Source organism: Orycteropus afer, unplaced genomic scaffold (genome assembly GCF_000298275.1).
Source record: "Orycteropus afer afer isolate SDZICR_OR568_19922 unplaced genomic scaffold, OryAfe1.0 scaffold00005, whole genome shotgun sequence".
NCBI classification, from domain to species: Eukaryota; Metazoa; Chordata; class Mammalia; order Tubulidentata; family Orycteropodidae; genus Orycteropus; species Orycteropus afer.
Genome location: NW_006921592.1, coordinates 29,480,583 through 29,502,704, shown reverse-complemented (window position 1 = coordinate 29,502,704; position 22,122 = coordinate 29,480,583). Strand labels below are relative to the sequence as shown.

Genomic DNA, 22,122 nt, shown 5'->3' with positions numbered 1-22,122 from the left:
TAGAACACCACAACTCACTGCCATCAAGTCAGTTCTGACTCATAGCGACCCCTCCTTGGGTTTCCAAGGCAGTATCTATGGAAGTAAATTGCCCAGTTTCCTTCTGAGAAGTGGCCGGTGTGTTTGAACAGCCACCTTTCTGGTTAGCAGTCAGATGGTTTAGGCAGTATACCACCAAAGTTCCCCATAGTGGTAGATAAGCTGGTTAATTTGTTTGAATTACTTCTTTTGGAGGATCCAGCTTAAATCAAAAGATCTTCCAAATTGTCCCCATGTCCCATGACTGGGAAAGAAATATAGCATAAAAAGTACAGAAAATAGGGAATGGGCTAGACTTCTACAACTCATAAATTCCTTTGTATCTTTGAAGAAAACAGATTATGTACTTTCATCTAAAATTCTGCAGTCCTAGCTCCCTAACGTCCTATTGGTTATCCAAGAACATAGGCAGTGAAGACTGTTGTGTGTTCATTGTTGGTGACAACAGATGGTAAAGTGTCCTAAAAAATGTTCATACTGGTAGATATTTTGTACTTCATGCATTACTAATTCCTATCTTTTTTTTTTTTAATGCAGACTCCAAAGGCAGCTTATGGTTAAAATAACCCCAAAAAGTGCCTTGACTCTAAACTTCTTAGTAAAAACGTAACACATTTTAGAATAAGATAAGAATAAGATTTGAAATCTTCAAAAGAAATATTCAAATGTGGACTTTAAATATTATTCACTAAGATTCTCTGTTGAGGGCAGAAAATCTTTATACTTGAATTGAGTGGGTAAAATTTGTTACAAGCACAGCTGGGTTTTTTTTTGTTTGTTTAATCATGTCTCCTAAAGAATTGTTGAATGTGACTGGTCCCCAGTTATTAGATTTGGCTATCATATCTTTTCATTTCAGGGCCTGTGCATTCTAACAAAATTACAAGCACGTGTCAATATATTTTCTTCTTGGCTTCGATCCACAGAACAGAACAAAGGAATACAAAGTAGTGGGCATGTATTCCGATGGCATAAATGTCCTGGGCTTGATTGTCTTTTGCCTCGTCTTTGGAATTGTCATTGGAAAAATGGGAGAAAAGGGACAGATTCTGGTGGATTTCTTCAATGCATTGAGTGATGCAACCATGAAAATCGTGCAGATCATTATGTGGTGAGCAGACTCTGTTTAATGCCATCTTGTGTCCTCTGACAGCTTTGTTTTCCCAAAATTAGAAAGAAAGAGATTATCTTTCTCAACTAACCTGACTCTAGAGAGGCCAAACATTTAGTATCAAGAGACTGAAAAATAAACCAGTTACCATTGAGTCAGTTCCAGCTCAGGGTGGCCCCATATGTGCCAGAATGGAACTGCACTCCACAGGGTTTTATAGGGGCTGACTTTTCAGAAGTTGATCACCAGGCCTTTCTTCCAAGGCACTTCCGGATGGACTCAAACCGGCACAACCTTTCTGTTACAACTAAGTATGTCAACCATTTGCGCCACCCATGGTGCATCAAGACCCTAGATGTTAACTGGTCCCACCTACTGCTTAGGAGTTAGCTCACTAACAGAAGACTAGACATCAGCCACAGCCTTTTCCCCAAAGCCCTGGGAGCTCATTTTGTACCTCACAAGCATTCCCATAAGAAGTTACTTCTTAAAACACAAAGTGCTTTTCTGACTAGGCCCCATGCAGAAGTAATCGTCAAATACGTACAACTTGGGCCCTCATCCATCTGGACACATCAGTGGCACCACCCCAATATCTGCCCTGTCCCTGGAGATGCCAGGAAATCCACCTTTCCTAGGACAACTTTGCCCACTCATCTCACACTGAATTAGTTCAACATTATTTACTTGGTGTGGACAGTGACGCAAAGGGTTCGTGAAACCACCAGTTATTGGAGTCAGTAAGTCACTTCATTCTGCTAAACCTCAGCTACATCATCTGTGAAAAGGACCATAAAACCTACTGCCAACTCCCAGGGTTGGGAGAAGGATATTAAATGAAATGAGGCATGCTAAAATACTGAACCCCATGCAAAGTGTGCAGTAAGTGCTGCACAGATAGGGCCATTACAACAACTGCCACTGCTAATCCTTTACATCGATGGCTGATACTAACCACTACCGTCAAGTTGATTTCAATTCATGGAGCCCCCATGTGTATCAGAGTAGAACTGAGCTCCATGGGGTTTTCAGTGGCTGGTTTTTCAGAAGTAGATCACCAGCCCTTTCTTCCAAGGTGTCTGGGTGGACTGGAAGCTCCAGCCTTTGGTCAACAGCTAAATACATTAACTATTTGCACTACCCAGGGATGCTTGCTAATATGACTACTTGGGAAACAAGATGATGTGGCTACAAAGAGCTGAGTGTCCATATTTGGAGGTGAGGGTCAAGCTAAAGTGAGACGTTCACAGACAATCAGCAGGATGTTTGTGAACTGGGAACACCAGTCTGGCCCCACATTCTTGCCACATTTGTCCCGTATAGTAGGTGGGATGGTAGACATTAAGGTGCACACGAGTACTGAAAACTGGAGCCAGCATAGTCACCCAGGGCTCAAAACTGAGATCTGGGTTTTGTGATGTACTGTGGCCCTCCTGGCTGGACACACGTGCCAAGCTGAGTGTGCACTGTGCCCTGATATGCTTCTGCCCCAATATCCCCAGCTGAGAAACACCCAGTCATGATGCACATCTTTGCTGTGCTTATTTTCCAGTTACATGCCACTCGGAATTCTGTTCCTGATTGCTGGGAAGATCATAGAAGTCGAAGACTGGGAAATATTCCGCAAGCTGGGCCTGTACATGGCCACAGTGCTGAGTGGGTATGTCCCATAACCCTCACTTGATTTAGTGGACACACCAAGAGGGTGGGCTTCAGCTGGTTAAGATGGGCTTCCTTCCTGTGTACAAGGGAAGGTGGAACTCAAGGAGAAGAGCATGGGGTAGGGCTGCCCTGCAACAGCTGTGCTGGGAGCAGATCACACCATGCTCCCTATCAGTGCTTGGCAGAACAGCCTAGGCCAACCTCTGTTCCCGCCTGTATTTGTTAAAATTGTTGTTTCAAACAAGGGCAAAACCTTCTTGGATCCTCTGTTGGTTCTCTCCTGGCCTTGCTTCCTTGAGGATGTAAACCAGGTAAGCATAAAAGAATGGTCCCACATACCCTGAGCCTGAAAGAAATGAAAAAACCATCAGGTTAATTCTGACTCACGGTGACCCCATGCTTGTGCTCCCTGGGTTTTTGTTAGCTGATTTTTGGAAGCAGATCACTAGGCCTTTCTTCTGAAACCTCTGGGCGGACTCGAATCACCACCCTTTAGGTTAGCAGCCAAATGCTTTAACTGAGTCGAAAGAAATTAGGCAGGGCCTAGATGAAATCAGACTCCAGCAAGTAAAAGCAGGATGACTGGTGTGGTAGTTAAGGTTGTGTGTCAACATGGCTGGGCCTGGTTTTGAGTGGCTGGGCAGCTGGATATAGTTATTACCCATGGTGAGACTGGTAATCAACTCCATGGTAAAATCTACTGTGGCAGCTGAGTAGCTGCCTTAAGGATGTGGTCTGCTTCCAGTATATAAGCAGAAGCTTGAAGAAGGTCTCCAGCTTTTGGTGTGCTTGAATCCTGCATGTAGCCAAGTCTTCATTTAACAGCCTGCTGTGTTTCCTGCCAATCTTGGGACTATCTCTGGACTTGAACTAGTGGCCTGCCATGTTGTGTAGTAATATTGGGTCTGTGCCATTGTATTTGTCAACCTTGGGTTTGTCAGCCTCAGCAGCTAGCAGCTGCCTGAGTGAAGAGACACCTCTAGCTCCAGTGGTCTGGGAACAAGAGGCAGAGCTGAAGCCCAAGGTCAAGGTGCTTTCACCTAGCCCCTAGAGCTGGCACTTTGAACTCGGACTCCTAGCCTCCAAAATTGTAAGAGAATAAACTCCTGTTTATTAAAACCACCCATTTGTAGTATTTTCTGTTAGAGTGGCACAAAGTAATAAAAACAACTGGTTAGGTCAAACTCTGTGTCATAGAAGGACTGCCATGGCTTGAATCATCAGTGTGTCCAGGAAGATGTGGGAACATCTTCAGGCTAGTAGGTAGTGTGGGGGACTGCAGGGGATGGGGTCATTTCTATGTCCATTACATCCCAGTTACTGCTTCCTTGAGAGGAGAAGTATTGGGAAGGTTGTGAATGGTACTCTTGTAACACCAAGCCTGGGGCAGGAGACATCACATGAGCTGAGAAATACTGACCAAGGGAATGAGGAAGTATCACCAATTTGATGCCCACAGGTCAATACCCCATACACCCAACTTGAGTAATCTAACCACATATCAGAAGGGAGTTTCCATTGGCCGGCCTTTATTTCTTAATGGGTGTTTACAAAAAGCACAGCCCGGCCAGCCAACCCAGAAGCAGCCTGGGTTCCTCCAGTGCAAGGGCTGGAACCAAGTCAGATGGGAGAGAGGCAGGACCACTGACCTCTTTAGAGGCTGGCCCTGCTGTGAAGCTGCCAAAACAGGTGGGACCAGGAGCTTGTCTAGCAGGGATGTGTTGAGGTTGTGTTATGCCAACCCATTTCATGATGGATTTATGCTTCTATTCACTCACCCTGTCTGGGTTTCTATGGACACTCTGGGTGGCACGAATGGTTAAGCACTGGACTAATAACTGAAAAGTTGGCAGTTCAAAGGCATACAGCAGTGCCTCAGAAGACTGGACTGGTTATCTGCTTCTGAAAAGTCACAGCCTTGAAAATGCCCTGGAGCAGTTCCACTCTGCATCCACAGGCTCACCATAGGTCCAAATCAACTTGGTAGCACGGATGACAACAGCATCTACTATGATAGTTCCTCAAGATTCTGAACCACAGCTCTCCATGTAGGAGACCCTCTCTCCAAGCCCCCAGTGTTCCACATGAATGGTCATTTCTTTTTTTGAAGTTGATTCCAAATTACAGCAATCTTTGTGTGTGTATGTGTGATTTGAGTAAAAGTTTACAGAGCAAATTCACTTTCCATGCAGCAGTTCACATACACGTTGTCTGATGACAGTGATAGTTTACCCCAATGCAACACCTCCCCTCCCACTTCCTCCCAATAGTTATCTCTTCCCTGTGTCCATCCCTCCATGCACTCCTGCCCCCTGAACTGTCTCCCTGTGCATAAGTAGCCCTTCTTTCTCCCATGATTGTTCTCTCCAAGGGATGTATCTACCTCAGGTACATGTTCATCTCTTATGCCTGTCTTTTATTTGACTGGAAGCCACAGGTGTGGGTTCAATTCCAGACCTGAAGGGCAGCTAGGGACCATAGTCTCAGTGGTTCTACCAAGCTCTATTAGACCAGGAAACCTGGTCTCCTTTTTTTTTTTTTTTTTTTCCAAATGATTTTGAGTTTTGTTCCACATTGTTCTCCCTCTCTATCCAGATGAAATGACCATTTCTTACTATTTCAGCCTCATGCACTTGATCTGTACACCTCAGGTTGCCACTTAAATATACAAGCCATCTAGCAAAGCTGTCTCATTTCTTTAAAAAAAAATTCATTGTGGAAAAATGTATATAACAAAAATCTGCCATCTTGAAATTTTGGGAAAGGATAATGGTAATTGTTTATCAACATGATACACATAACTAATGTCACTGAATTGTACATGTGAAGAATGTTGAATGGGCAAATGCTTTGCTGCATATATATTTACCACACCAAAAACAAAATCATAATTTTTTTAAGAGAGAAGAAAAAAAAGTTTGCCATCTATTTTGGTTCTCTAATGCTGCTCTAATAGAAACGCCACAAGTGGATGACTTTAGCAACAGGGATTTGTTCTCTTACAGCTTAGGAAGCTAGAAGCTCAATTTCAGAGTGCCAGCTTTAGGGACTGGATGAAGGCCCCTTGACCTCAGGCTTCAGCTTTGCCTCTTGCTCCCAGCCCACTGGAGCTGGAGGTGTCTCTCCACTCAGGTGGCTGCTGACTGCTGAGGCTGACAAACCCAAGGTTGACAAGTAAAACAGCATAGTCCCAAGATTATCAAACAACATAGTAGGTCACTGTTCAAGTCCAGAAACAGTCCCAAGATCGCCTTGCAATATGGCAGGCTGCTGAATGAAGACTCAGCTACATGCAGGATCCAAGTGTGCCAAAAAGCTCAAGACCTTTCTCAAAGCATTTTCTCAAAGCATTTTCTTATATACTGGAAGCTGCCCTAAGGCAGCTACTTAGCTGCTCACAGGAGATTGCACCATGGAGTTGATTACCAGTCCCATCATGGGGAACAGCTACATCCAGCTGCTTAGCCTCTCAAAACCAGGCCCAGCCAAGTTGACACACAATCTTAACTACCACACCATCTTAGCCATTTTTAAACCAACGAGTCAGTGACATTCATTACATTCATTATGTTAGGCAACCATCAACACTATGCATTTCCAAAAGTCTTTCATCACCTCAGGCAGAAACTCAAGACCCTTTAAGCAAAGATTTCCCAATCTCCCCTTCCTTCAGCCCCTGGTAACCACTAATCAACTTTAGTCTCTATGAATTTACCTATGCTAGGCTAGGTAAATCACCATATGATCCTCTAAGTGGGATCATACGGTGTCTATTGTGTCTGACGATTTCATGCAGCAGAATGTATCCAAGTTCATCCATGTATCATGTAGCAGAACTCCATTCCTCTTTGTGGCTGAATAATATTCCAGGGTATCTATGTACCACATTTTTATTGTGGCAAATATATATGTACGTATCTATATACAACAAAACATTTGCCATTTCACCCTTCTTCACATGTGCAATTCAGCAACATTCATTACATGCATCAGGTTGCACAGCCTTCACTGTCATTTCCACATTGTCTCACCCCTAACAGAACCTCAGTGCCCCTGAAGCAATGACTCCCTCTTTATACCATTAATCTATGAATCCTGCTCATCCATTAATCAGTTAATGGACACTTGGGTTGTTTCAGTGTGTTGGCTCTTAGGAATAATGCTGCAGTGAACACTGTTGTATACAGGTATCTGTTTGAGTCTCTGCTTTCAAGCCTTTGGATATATATATATATATATATATATATATATATATATGTCTATATATATATATATATATATACCATCTCATTTCTTAAAAGAGTCCTAGTGGCACAGTGACTAAGCACTTGGCTGCTAACCAGAATGTTGGAGGTTTGAACCCACCAGCTGCTCCACAGAGAAAGCTGTAGCAACATGCTTCTGTAGAGATTACAGCCTTGGAAAGCCTATGAGGCCATTTCACTCTGTCCTATAGGGTCATTATGAATCAGCATTGATTCAATGGCAATGGGTTTGGGCACTTTTTCTTTTTTTTCTTTTTGGTTTTCATTCCTTAAGTCCCCTATTTTGTGTAACGTGTATTTCCATGTGAAACAAATAATATTGGAAGGCAGGAATAATAAAAAAGGGTCAGTCCTAAAGCATGACTGTAGAAACCAGGGACTTCTTCCTTCCTGAGACCCTGTCTTCACTCATGTGGTACAGGACAGGGAGAGGTGATGCTGGGTAATAGCTATCATGGGGCTTGGAGGGGGCACAGAGGACATGAAGGAGGGAAGACTCCATGTGGGAAGCTGAGGGAAGGCTTACGGACTAGGGGGCTATAGCTGTCATACAGTCATTTACAACTCAGAGTGACCCATGTGCCTGATGGGATGCCTCACAGGGTTGTCTTGGCTATACACTTAATGGAAGCAGATCACTGGGCCCTTCCCCCATGGAGTTGCTAACCGTTTGTTTAGCAGCCAAGTGCTTAACCATTGTGCCGCCTTAGAAGAGGAGTAAGAAGTCAGCAGGAAAAGAAGGAAGCAAAGAGCATTGGAGATCACAGGAGTAGCACACGCAAGGGTCAGCAGCATCACGTAACTGCATTCTGAGGAGTCTGAAATTGAAATTCATCTACTCACTTTGCCAGCAACTTTGACAGAATATTTAGTTTGCTAAGCTTCAACATTCTTAAATGTAGACCGGGGGAGCAAAAATGCCTGCCCTTTTCTCCTTGGGTCATGATGAAGGTTGAATGATACCATGAATAAAAAAGGTGGTTGAGAAAAGGATGGAGTATGAGAAGGTGATGTTACCTCTGAACTTGTCCTCTCCCATCTGTAGGCTTGCAATCCACTCCATCGTCATCCTCCCACTGCTGTACTTCATAGTCGTACGAAAGAACCCTTTCAGATTTGCCATGGGAATGGCCCAGGCTCTCTTGACGGCTCTCATGATCTCTTCTAGGTAAGTAGAAGAAGGCTTTCTGGAAGAAGCCTCATCAACTCCTCCTCACTTGATGGCTCTAGCTTTTGGTTCTTGTAGCTAGCTGCCTCTCATTCCAGAAATGACCTTCATATTCTCTGCCCCTCTGTCCTTGAACATGTTTCCTTGCCCTTTTGAGTACTTCCTGCCTTCTTGGCATGGCTTGCAGTCCAAGAACAGATTGTGTTCTTTTTTTTTTTTTAATTTTAAGAGCTTGTTTTACATTCAACGTTACATGTACATTTAGTTTGAACAGGTTGTGTTTTAACTGGGAGCAGTGGCAGGCATAGAATCTTCTGGTTCCTGAAGCCATGTTCTGACAGCAGTGCCAAGCATGCTTGGGTTCTGTTTAGTTTTTGGAAGGGAGGTATCTCCTCAGGCAGGGCTGAGGACCCACAGAACTACTCCATTATTCCTCCCTCCTTTAATCACACAGCTCAGCAACACTGCCTATCACCTTCCGCTGTGCTGAGGAAAAGAACCAGGTGGACAAGAGAATCACTCGATTCGTGCTACCCGTTGGGGCCACCATCAACATGGATGGGACTGCGCTCTATGAGGCAGTAGCTGCCGTGTTCATCGCACAGTTGAATGACTTGGACTTGGGCATTGGGCAGATCATCACTATCAGGTGGGACATGGATCACACTCTTTTCCATCACTCTCACTGGGGTTGCCTCATGTTAAAGTGCTCTGAGAAGGGAGACACGGAACAGTCCAGTGGTGGGTTATTTACCTTGGCCTGCAGAGTCTCTCCCCAAGGTTAAATGCAGGTAAGGTAGAAGTATAGGGATCATGGAACTTAAGATCTGCTTCAGGATCTGGTCAACCAAGGGCATTGCTCTCTTCTTAATGCAATGCACCCAGTAGGTGCTAGGCACAGAGTAGGGTTGAATAAGGGCCAGTCTCTGCTTTCAAGGGTTCCCAGTAGAGGAGGGATACCAAACCAAAAACCAAACCAGTTGCCATCAAGTCAATTCTGATTCATAGTGACCCTGGTGCTGCAGAGTAGAACTGCACTCTCATAATATTTTCATGACCGTGACAAGGCTGTGACCAGGAAATCATCAGGCCTTTCTCCCAAGGTGCCTCTGAATAGGTTTAAACCACCAGCATTCTACTTAGTAGGCAACCACTTAACCATTCACACCACCCAGCAACACAGGTGGAAATAATAGCTACTAAAATGACTGCTGAGTGGTGTGATAAAAGCTATAGAATTTGTATGAAGACAAAAGAGAGCACCAAGGAGGTCTACCTGGAGGAGGGGGATATCATCTGAGCCTGAGAGGAGGGGTAAGAACTCAGCATGAGAAGAAGGAAGTGAGGAGCATTTTGGGTAGCAAGAGTACCAGCTACTGGCCTTGGCAGTATGATGTAACCACGACTTGGTTACAGAGTATAGATTTTCTGGTAAGGCTGGCATAAACAGCCCAATGTGGAGAACGTGAGGAATGAGGCATGCAAAGCATGAAAGGCTTTGCATGAAGAGCTCATGGAAGCATCTCGGTCAATGTAGTATGATGGGCAGATTTGCATTTTGGGAAGGAATGGCATTATGATGGATGGATGCGGAACCTCAAGCTGGGAGACCAGTTATCCAGATAGCATATCAAGGCCTACATCAAAGTGCTGATGGGATGGGGATGAAGGGAGGTAATTAATTTGGGGGACATCAGTTGAAAGCAGAAGGGTGAGAGGTAGGGGAAGGCTAGGGTGACTCTCAGGTTTCTGGATTGGTGGATGGTGTTTACACCAGAACAGGGACTATTGTATAAAAGAAATTTAGGAGGGAAGATAAAGAATTCATATTTTTGATACATAGAATTTTAATGCCTGGAAGACAGCCATGTGGACATACACAGCTGGCAGTGAGAAATGCAGGTCTGGACTGAAAATGCAGATGTGAGGGTCATCAGCATGATGGTGGTCATTCAGCACACAGATCAGGAGTCCGTTGTCTGTGTCTGAATCTCAGCTACATCAGTTCTATGACATTGGCCAAGTTACTTGAATGTCCTAAGTTTCTGTTTTCTCACCTGTAAAATGAGAATAATAATAGTGGCCCCTTCCCCCCCCAAAAAAAACACCCACTTAAGAGCTGTCTGAGGGCAGTGGTGGTTCAGTGCTAGAATTCTTGCCTTCCATGTGAGAGACCTGGATTTGATTCCTAGCCAACGCACTTAATGCATAGCCACCACTCATTGTCAGTGGAGGTCTGTGTGTTGTGATGATGCTGAACAGGTTTCAGTGGAGCTTCCAGACTAAGATGGAGTAGGAGGAAAGGTCTGGCAATCTACTTCCAAAAATCAGTCAGTGAAAACACCGTGGAACACAAGAGTCTGATCTGTAACTGATCATGGGGTTGGCACAGGACCAGACAGTGTTTTGTTCTATTGTGTGTAGGGTCATCATGAGTTGGGGGCTGATTCAACAATAGTTAACAACAACATTATATGTGAGCGTTGTTGTTGTTGTTATGTGCCGTTGAGTCGGACCCGACTCATAGCGACCCCTCCTTGGGTTTCTGAAGCAGTATCACTACGGAAGTCGATTGCCCAACCTTCCTTCTGAGGAGTGACTGGTGGGTTTGAACCTCCGGCCTCTGGTTCAAATGCCTTAGGCACTATGCTACCAGAGCTCCTTTATATGTGAGTAGTGAGGTGTAGGTCAGATGGAACAGTGAGCACTCACTAAACAGTAGGAATGGATGGCATTTCATTGAAGAGAAAAAAAGAAGACTAAGGCCTGAGCCTGGAAAATCCTAATATTAGCAGCAGGAAAAGAAGGGGGAGTTGGAGAAGGAGAGAGAAGAGGAACAGAGAGTGGCAGAAGAACTGGGAAAACACGATGTCATGGAAACCAAGCAAAGGGAGATTTCCAAGGATGAATGGTCAACCGAGTCAGTTACTGCAGAGAATGCTAGTCACATGAGGACTGAAAATTGCCCACTCAAGTAGAAGTGAAAATGTCATTAATGAGTTTTGCTAGTGATGTTGTTCTCATCCAACACTGGTCCAATATGGCAGCCACTAGTCATTCATTAAATAAAAAATTCATTCTTTCAGTTGCCCTCAGAGCCAGCTTCCTGGGCATAAAACCTGGGCAGTTACACAGGACCCTACACTTACTTAAACTTGTTTTAATGCTTTGCCATCTTCATCTTCAAATTATTAATAACTTTTGAACAAGGGCCCACAGATTCCATAGCTCATCCTGGTTGGCCCAGCTATAATCTAGGTGGTCAATAACCACTTATGGCTAGTGACTACTGAATCAGACAGCAAACATGAGACATTTCTGTTATTGCTGAAAGTTCTGTCGGATGGTGTGGTTTTGAGGTGATAGGCTTGGAGGAGATGTAACCTGGAGGCTGAGTTCAGTTTAGAGTGGAAGTTTAAGACTAGACCAGGTCCCTAAACCTGTTCCAGATTGAGTCTGAACTATTAGATTAATTTACTCTTGTGTCTCCAGCATTTGGCATAGGCATATGTTTTTGGTATAAAGAATGTCTTGAGTTAATTAGCAGTGTTCTAATACAAAACTAAACCCACTGCCATCGAGTCAATTTCGACTCATAGCAACCCCCATTGGATTTCAAGGCGGTAAATCTTTATGGAAGTAGATTGCCCCATCTTCCTTCAGCAGAGCAGCTGGTGAGTTTGAACCACCAGCCTTCTGGTTAGCAGTCAAATGCCTTAGGCAATGCACCACAAGAACGCCTGTGTTCTAATACAGTGCATTTTAAATCCTTCCCACCCCTAAATCATAGCGCCTAAGGCACTTGACTGCTAACCATAAGGCTGGCGGTTCAAACCCACCAGCCACTCCTCAGAAGGAAGGTTGGGCAGTCTACTTCCATAGTGATACTGCCTCGGCAACGCAAGGAGGGGTCGCTATGAGTTGAGACCAACTCGACGGCACTCAACAACAACAACCCCTAAATCAGAGTATTTATTGCTATTTGCTTGAAATTGACTGAAGACAGATGCAAGTAGACCATTTGGCACATCAGGTGGGGAACTATACTATACTACATTATACTACACGGATGCTGTGTAATCTGCAAAAAGTGTCAGTGGCTAGAGAAGCCCATGCCAAGAGAGCTTGAATGAAGTCCTATAGTTGGAACAGTACAGAGTGATTAAAATAGAAACCTTGAGTTAGGTCTGAGAAAGTTTGAGTTCTAGCATTGTTACTTTTACACTTCCAAGGAGTGCATTTTCTTACCCCTCACCTTGGCCTGAGGATCCCAGTCCACACTGGCCTGATTTCTAGTGCACTATTAAATGAGGTGCCAGTTCTTTGGAGTATTTGCCCCCTTACAATGAATTCCTTCCCTCTGACTTAGTCAGGAGCCCTTGTGGTGCAATGGTTAAGTGCTTTTAGCTAGACAAATTGTTAGCAGTTCCAACCCACCAGCTGCTTTGCAGGAAAAAAATATAAAGATTGACAGCTTTAGGGGGTAGCTCTACTCTGTCCTATAGGGTCACTATGAGTCTGAATTAATTCCATGGCACACAACAACAACAACTGGCCCAGAGTCAGTAACAACACCTGTGAGGCCCAGAGTAATCATTGACTTAAAAAATCCTCTCTGGCTGTATGTGGGAGAGAACAAGATAGTAAGTTATTTTTAACTTTATAGGTTACACTTATGGCTCATGTGGCTAATGGATGAAGAAATTGTTAGACCCTTGGTATAGCTCTTTCTGTGGTCTCTTTGGACTAGACATCAACGAAACATAGACTCTATCCTCCTAAAACATAACCCTTTTGTAGCTTTATTATAATAGGCACTTATCAAAGATTAAGGAGCTCTGGGTGCATAGTGTCTAAGGCATTTGACTGCTAACCAGAAGGCTGACGGTTCAAACCCACCAGCCACTCCTCGGAAGGAAGGTTGGGTAATCTACTTCTGTAGTGATACTGCCTTGGGAACCAAGGAGAGGTCACTATGAGTCGGATCCAACTTGAGGGCAGTGGGTTTTTATCAAAGATTAAAGGTGATTGAACAAGGGATAGATTTTTTTATAATGAAAGATAATTATAGGATTGGGGGCCTAGAGAAACCTTAGAGAAAAAAAAATAGTAATAGTAGTAGCAATATTAGTACTTGTAGTAGTAGTAATAGCAGCAGCAGTTATTGTAGTAATAATAGTAATGGTTGTAATTGTACTAATTATAGCAGCAGCAATAGTAGTAGTTGTAATAATAGTATCAATAGCTGTAATTGTTATCATAGTAAGAGTAGAAGTAGCAGTTGTGGTTGTGGCAATGGCAATAGTATTAGTAGCAATAGTAGCGGTGGCAGCAGTTGTAGTAATAGTAGCAGTAGTTATAATTGTAGTATTAAGAGTAAAAGTGATACTTAGGTTGTAGCAATGGTAATAGTAGTATCAATAGTAGCAATAATAGCAATTGTTGTAGTAATAGTGGCATTAGTTAAATTATAATAATTGTAACAGCAGCAATAGTAGTCATAGTAATAGTATCCATAGTTATAATTGTAGAAGTAAAAGTAGTTGTGATTGTAGTAATGGTAATAGTAGTAATATCAATCATAACAATGGCAATTGTTGTAGAATAATAGCAGCAGCAGCAGCTGTTGTAGTAATAGAAACAGTAGCAGTTGTAATAATAGTAGCAGTAGCAGTTATAGTAATAATGGTTGCAGCAGTTGCTATTGTTGCAGTAATAATAGTTGTGCAGCAACAGTTGTGGTAATAATGCTAGCAGTAGCAGTTGTAGTAATAATGGTAGCAGCAGCTCTTACTGTTGCAGTAATAATAGTAGCAGCAATTGTTATTGTTGCCGTAATAGCAGCAGCAGCTGTTGTAGTAATAATAGCAGAAGCAGTTGCTGTAATAATAGTAGCAGTAGCAGTTGTTCGCTATTGTTGTAGTGATGGTAGCAGCACGATGGTAGCAGCAGCAGTAGTTGTGATAATAGTAATAGAAGTAGTAGCTGCCACTGCTATTATAGGAACAGCACCAGAAGTGGCAGTGGTGCTTAAGCCCCAACTGTAGAGAATATACCCAGATGCTATCCTGGATGCCTTACATCTTCACAGCAGCCCCACAGAACAGGCAGCATTATCCCTATCTCACAGGTGAGGGGCTGAGATGCAGAGAATAGGCATAAGGAAACGCTATCAGTAGAACAGCAGAGCAGGAGTATAACCCAGGTCTGTCTGTGCATAGTCTAGTACACCCCAGCCTCTGACCTGCTTGGAGAGCTGAGTTAAACGGACTGTTGGAAGACTAGCCCTCAGGACAAGGAAAGAACCTCTCACAGCAAGTAGTGTTTTTCTGCTGTGAAAACTCTTGAGTCAGAATATGCTGGAGCAGCAGGAATAGGTTTGCATCCTGTTTTGCCCATCTGAAGATTTATAGGACAGTACTGTAATATAGGAGTCCCCAGGTGGCTCAAATAGTTAAGTGCTCAGTTGCTAGCCAAAAGATTGACCGAAACACCCAGAGGCATCTTGGAAGATAGGCCTGCTGATTTGCTTCCAGAAGGTCACAGTCTTGAAAACCCTATGGAACAGTTACCATGAGTTGTAATTGACTTGACAGCAAAACAACAACCAAACAAAAACCCATTGCCATCAAGTCAATTCTAACTCATAGCAACCATATAGGACAGAGTAGAAAACAGACCTGCCAAAGCACTCAGGCCTATGTCTGTCCCCTCAGATACCATCTGTGACACATGACAGGCAGGTAAATGGGCAGCAAAACCAGATGTGGGAACTCTGAGGCTTTCTTACCCCCACAGAATATGGATTTTGGATAGAATCAGATTCTTCTAGTTTAAATCAACAACTTCTTCACCTTCACCTTTCAACTTAGTGGCATCCTCACGGGAGTTCAGGCCTTGGCCCGAGGGTGAAGATGTATCTTCAGAAAGGAAGGAGGGTGTTCCCTAGCTCATCCAGGTCAGGGCCTTTTTAAAGCATGGTGAGCCCCAGCTTTCTACGGAATGACCCCATAGAAATAAGGAAGATGTTACTTATGAGAAGCTACATGTTTGGAAGGAAAAAATCCCAAGTGCCATATATTACCTACCCAAAGGGGGTCTTTAAAATGGATTGTTGTTGTTGTTGTCAGCCGCCATGAAGTCAGCCCCCAACTCATGGTGACCTCATGCACAACAAATAAAATGCTGCCTGGTCCCATATCATCCCCACGATCAGCTACAGTAGGCCCATCATGATCATAGGGTTTTCAGAATTGGCTGATTTTCAGAAGTAATTTGCCAAGCTTTTCTTCCTAGTCTGCCTTAGTCTGGAAGCTCCACTGCAGCCTGCTCAGTGGCACAGCAACACACAAGCCTCCACTGACAGACCACTGCTGGCTGTGCGTGCGGTACATCGGCTGGGAGTCAAACCGAGGTCTCCTGCGTGGCACACAAGAACTCTACCATTGAATCCCAGAGTCCCATTCAGTCATTTGTAATAAAGGTCATCTGCCTGCCTCTCCTGAATTCCAGCTCTTTTTCCCTTTTGCACAATGGACCTCTAGTGGCACTGTGGTTAAGGCATTGGGCTGCTAACCAAAAGATCAACGGTTCAATCCCACCAGCCTTTCCATGGGAGAAAGATGAGGTAGTCTGCTCCCATAAAGATGAAACCCTATGGGGGTTCACTTCAAGTCAGAATCAATTCGATGGCAGTCAGTTTCCTTTTGCACAAAGCGTATCCATTGTCAAAAAGGCACAGTCAGGAATAAACACTTGAACCTTGGACAGGAGACAGAGGTATTTCTCACTTCAGTGCTCTAAAGAGCAGCTCCTAGAGAAGTCAGAAGCCTGATGATGTCAAGAAAGAGCATAAAACTCATTCCTCTACCCTCACCTGAAGTGCCCTTGCCCATCTACCCTAGCACTCTCCCTCTTAAAAAAAAAAAAAAAAAAAAGTTGTTGTCAAGTTGAAGCCAACTCATGGTGACCTCATGTGTCAGAGCTCCATAGGATTTTCAGGGGCTGATTGTTAGAAGTAGATCATCAAGCCTTTCTTCTAAGATGCCTTTGAACGGACATGAACCTCCAGTCTTTCATTTAGAAGTTGAATGAGTTAACCATTTACACCCAGGGACTGCTACCACTATCCTTCTACTCAGTGTTAAGCTCCTGGAATGTTTTGGGTACCCAGTGAATGACTGGGGGATAGGTGAGTAGATGGAAGAAGGGAAGAAGAAACCAAGTTGATAGGTACCTGGCACTTATTTTGGATGGATGGATGGATGGACAGACAAACGGATGGATGGACAACTGGGTGGATGGATGGGCAGATGGGTGGATGGGTGGATGGATGAAACCTTCCATAAGCATCCTAATTGGTATACTCTTGCCTTCCTCTTGAATATCTCTTTTGCTAATTTTTTGTTGTCACTTATAGTTCTGCTCTGTCTTGTTTTATGGTGATTTGCCATGTCTCCCCCTGTAAGGAGATGGCCTCAGACTTGTCTTGGTCCCTAAAGCTCTCATCCTACAGTAAGGCACAGCTGATGACTATAATTGCCAGTTTCATGTGGCCGTGTGGGAGGACATAGCAGTCACAGCTGTTGGGACTAACAGTTCCATGGAGGGAGAAATGGATGTCTGACTCCTTTCCTCCTGTGTGTTCTGGCTACAGTGTCACAGCCACAGCTGCCAGCATAGGAGCTGCTGGCGTGCCCCAGGCCGGCCTGGTGACCATGGTGATTGTGCTGAGTGCTGTGGGCCTGCCCGCTGAGGATGTCACCCTCATCATCGCTGTTGACTGGCTCCTGTGAGTTGGAAAAATATGCTGCCTTGGCCAAACAGGAAATGGGGCTTCCTAGCTGTGCAGAATCCACAGTCTGTCATCACCTCTCCCCAGATTGCCTAATGAGCCATCTGCTGGGGCTTCCATTTCCCTGCCCAGGCCATCTGATAACGTGCTTAAAAATTAACTCCCCATAACGCTAACCAGTGATTTAAAAGCTCATTATACTTGGTTAGTGCTCAAGGCTGGGAGCTGGGTGTGGGATGAGATAAACATGGAATCTCAAGGTGAAGAAGCTGGGCAAGGCTCCAGGTATTCAGAACCCCATCAGCCATGCTAGCCTACCCCAGCCCTGGTTTAGAACCATCTGGTTCAAAATCAGCCCACTTCCCAAATATTTTCAGAACCATCAAGAGAAGTGGCAGGAGCAAGGGCCTTGCAGTAAGACTAACTTGAGATTGAGTTCCCATCCCTTGAGGAAGTTCCTTACCTCTCTGAAGTTCAGTTGCATTATCTGTGAAATGGGAATGATTTTGTTGACCTCATTGGGCTGTTGTAAGGACTAGATGAGCTAATGAGAATGGGGTATCTAGAACAGTGACTGGCAGATAGTAGTATCTCCTCCATAAATGACAATTTTTAGTGTTAAGGTTACAGTGAGTTGGACTTCTGGCCTCCCAGCCAGTCTATTTCTGCCTCTCTCCCTCCCTCCCTCTCTCTCTCTCCTTCTCCCTCTTTCTCTCTCTCTGTCTCTCTCTCTCTCTCTCACACACACACACACACACACACAAGCAGCTAAGGAACACAATGGAACAGCTGAGTGAGTGCATGTCTCTGCAACTCCAAGGTTAAGGTTAGAACCAGCTTGTCCCCAACTTTATCTCTGATGCCCACTTTGTGCGTTGGTCTCCAGCATCTAGGTCTGGCTCCATCTCCTACTGTGAGCTCCATGCTGAACTTTCCCTCAGAACCAGCTCAGACTTATTGGGGAACATGGTTTGCAATATGGCAGCTGAGGTGGAGGGGAAGGATGTAAGAATTTTCCACATGGGTTTGAAGATATAGAGTCACGTCCAGAAAGCAGAAGCCCCTACCCCTGGCTTGGAGGCTGTACCGTGTAGAGCCCCCTCATCAGCTAGCTGAGTCTACAAGCCCCAACCATGGGGGCCCCTTATTGCAAAGGTGGCTATTAAGGGAGATATGTGGATTTTTCTGTCTAGTGGTGATGATGATTTGTATTTATCTTCTTTCCCCATTCTTCCTGGAACCAGTGACCTTCATTTCCAAGCTATGCAGATGAGCCAAAGGTCCAGTCTGAGGTCAAGAGATAAAATATACCCATACCAGGGGCCAGTCCAATCCACGGCCTGTTCTCCATTAACAAAGGGGCATCTGGACTGTACATGTATAAGCATTGTTGGCCTTTACTGACCTGCTGGTGTAGTTTTCACAAGAATATTCATGCACACAGTTCCTGTCAACCTATATCCAGAGTCAAAATAGCCTCCTTCTGCAGTGTTCTTTCTCTGCACCAGCCTTCAGGCTGTCAGAGTGAAGACAAGTGTGCCTCAAGGAAAAATCCATTCCTTGCTGGCCTGTGTCCCCTGACCTGCACTCTGCCATGTTCCTGCTGGCTTGCACATAAACAGAGCAGCCTGGCTGGTAAAGAAATGAGTCCACCAGGGGTACACAAAAACATATGAGACACTCAGGCACACGTGCCTCCCCTTGCACACATACCATCACACAGAGCACCCAAGTTCTCTCCAAGGAGAACCCACAATGCTGTTCTTATTGAATCAGGAAGACCCACAAGACAGAGGTTAGAGGGAAAGACTTACTGAATGTTAACCATGCCTCGGGTCCTAAAATATCTGTGAAGACTTTATTCACATTTATTTGAGAGGAGGTATCTTAGTTTCTTAGTGCTATAACACGAACACTACCAGTGTGTAGCTTTCAAGAACAGAATTTATTTCCTCAGACTTCTGGACTCTAAAAGTCCAAATCAGAGTCTCAGCTAATTTCTTCTTGTTGATAGCTCTGGGGGTTCCTTGACAGTTCTTAGCTTGTAGCTGATCCTCACATGATGTCTGTCTTCCCCTATGTTTGTGTCTGTGTTGTTCTTCTCTTTTTATAACTCAGAAGTGATTATGTTTAGGACTCACCCTCACACTGGTATGACCTCATTAAAATAAGAAAGGAAAATCCTAGTTCCAAACAGGGTCATATTTACAGATACTGGGGATGGAATTCAACACATATTTTGGGGACACAATTCAATCCATAACAGGAGAGAAGGAGGAAAGTTAAGGAGACTAATGCTGGGTTTAGGGGAGTCATTGTTATTTATCAGGAGCACAGACCCAGTGGAGCAAAGAGCACATGGACCCTATTTGCTTATTCCAACCCTTATTAATGACCTTCTGCCCCAGGCCCTAGAGGAGCCTCAGGTCAATTGATCAGTCATTAGGGTAACATTTTCCGCATTTGCTTAATTCTGAAGACTTCAGCTCCTTTCCTGACTCTGATGGCAAAAGAATGGGAAACCTGGGCCTCCTGTCTAACTCATGCTTTCTCCTCCAGGGACCGGTTCCGGACCATGGTGAACGTACTTGGAGATGCATTTGGGACGGGCATCGTAGAGAAGCTCTCCAAGAAGGAGCTGGAGCAGATGGATGTTTCATCTGAAGTTAACATCGTGAACCCCTTTGCCTTGGAATCCACAATACTTGATAATGAAGACTCAGAGACCAAGAAGTCCTATGTCAATGGAGGCTTTGCCATAGACAAGTCTGATACCATCTCATTCACCCAGACCTCACAGTTTTAGAACTCCTGGATTCTGACAAGTGGGAATGAGGACATCTCCATGAGAATCATCTCTTAGCAAATGAAAATATTTAAGGAAAAAACAAAACACTAATGGACAGTTGTACATTTGATTTGATACAGACGTCCAGATTATGTTCTGTATTTTGATTCACAGCTTTTGCTTTCTGAGTTCTAGGGTTGGGAGTGGCGTAGGGTGGAAGGAAATGGATTAAAAGGAAAGTTATAAATTCTAGGTTATTTTTTAATTCCAAAAGAAAGATTTTGGAAGTATTTAAAATAACAGCCGTTGGAACTAGGGATGAATATGGAATACAAATAGCTTTCTCACGCACAGACCAATGTTTCGGGTTTTTAAAGAAAAAAAAAATTCTGTCATTGGTTACAAATTTTTACTCAGGCTTTCTATTGGCATGAATTTCCTTTGACCTCTCACATTTTTATAGATTGTGATGAATCTAAACAACCTCCCAGCTAATGTGCCAAAACTGTCTACTTTGAATTCATCTCCAGCCAATTTCAAAGACACTGCTTTGAAAGAAAACAGACCAGCACAGTTCTGCAATAACAGTTTTAAGATGGGCATGAGGTTTGGAGGGAGGGGAGAAGGGATGTTTTTTTTTTCATCGTACTGTATTGGATGCAGGTAACTGTTAACCCAGTGTTCAGTATAGAGCTAGATTAAGATGTGTGTGTGTGTGTATTTTTTTGCCATATAATTTGCCAGACAGAAATCAGAATTGAGCTGTCAATGTGAAATCAAGAGCTCTCCTTGTACTTGAATAACTGCAATTCCAACCCAGGCCAGCTTTGGGGCTTATCACAACTCCTCTCTTGGGAAGACGGGAATGAGAAATCATATTGGTTTGCTCTTTCTCATCTGTGTGTCAGCCTCAAAGCAGAGCTGTGTTCTGGCACAGAATTCATTTACAACTTCCGGATTCTGGCAGCTGAGAGGGAATCCATATCAGCTTTCTCTTTTTCGGATTCTGGCAGCTGAAAGGGAATCCATATCAGCTTTCTCTTTTGGATTCTGGCAGTGGAGAGGGAATCCGTATTAGCTCTCTAGAAAATTGTATCAAAGGTGTCATTAGCACAAGGCTTTTGGGTATGCTTTTATCTAACTGGAAGACTTCATTCTCCCCAGATCCATCATCCCCACTTAATGCCAGGATGTCACAGCCGTTGCATTTTTGTGCCCACCAAACAGCAGTAGCAAGCTCACAGCTAAGTTATATTTTAATATAGATCCCTTGGGTTGAACAACCCCCTTGACCTGAGAAGAGCTTTCCTCCCTGGATTCTTACCATTTTCTCCTGACATGGAATTTACTTTGTATCAGTGATTGGGGGAAAACGCTTCCATTGTACACTTGTCCCATTCTCCAGGGAGGATTGTTCTTAATACAGACAGTCCTCAGTTTATGAACATCTATCTGACTTACATACCACCTATAGTTACAAACCAACCCCCATAAAGCCTGTTATATAAAAATTCATGATACATACAGTGGTTCATAAAAACAAATGGGCACTACTTTGCAACACGTATCAAAACATCATTATTAATACAGTACGATGTTAAAGATGTTTTAGTGTATCTAAGTGTTTCATACGGAGCTCTGGTAGCATAGTGGCTAAGGCACTTGACTGCTAACCAGAGGGCTGGCGGTTCAAACCCACCAGCCACTCCTCAGAAGAAAGATGGGGCAATCTAGTGATACTGCCTTGGAAACCCAAGGAGGGGTCACTATGAGTAGAGTCTGACTCAATGGCACATAACAACAACAACAAGTGTTTCTTTAATGTTTTATGCATAGAAAGGTACACAATATACTGTATACTAAGACAAACATTTAATTTTACCTAACCTCCAATTTTTGACTTAAAGACAGACTTAGGAACGAAACTCATTTGTAATCTGGGAACTGCCTGTAATAGTCTTGGCCCTGCTCATTAAAATTCACTGCTTATCACTCTTTTGCTAATTTACAAAGATAGCTCCATTTTTAAGTCTGTGTTTCCACCCCCATCTTGTAAATAATGCTTAACACAAATTTGTGCTTAGGCTGCGGTCCAACATAGTTGTATCTCCACGGTGTTGACCAGCCCATTTCAACCTGTGCTTTTATATTTAAGAAACCAGGAATTTGTGCCAAAGACATCAGAAACATAAATACATGCTCAGTCTTGACCATCTGCACCTTAAATCCCCTGAGATTGACAATAATGTAGACATAGTAAAGATCATTGATTCCATGTGAATTTTTAGACACAAC

At 43.8% G+C, this 22,122-nt stretch overlaps 1 protein-coding gene across 1 annotated transcript in view; it reads left to right on the top strand.

The window, feature by feature from the left end:
* The window catches only part of SLC1A1 (solute carrier family 1 member 1), a 105,709-nt gene extending 85,864 nt beyond the window's left edge, over positions 1-19,845 (top strand). The window contains exons 7-12 of the mRNA XM_007939372.2: positions 966-1,150; positions 2,703-2,810; positions 8,123-8,245; positions 8,700-8,894; positions 16,902-17,036; positions 19,599-19,845. Coding sequence (XP_007937563.1) covers positions 966-1,150; positions 2,703-2,810; positions 8,123-8,245; positions 8,700-8,894; positions 16,902-17,036; positions 19,599-19,845 — 993 coding nt within the window. The remainder of the gene's footprint in view (positions 1-965; positions 1,151-2,702; positions 2,811-8,122; positions 8,246-8,699; positions 8,895-16,901; positions 17,037-19,598) is intronic.
* Positions 19,846-22,122: the final 2,277 nt, after the last annotated feature.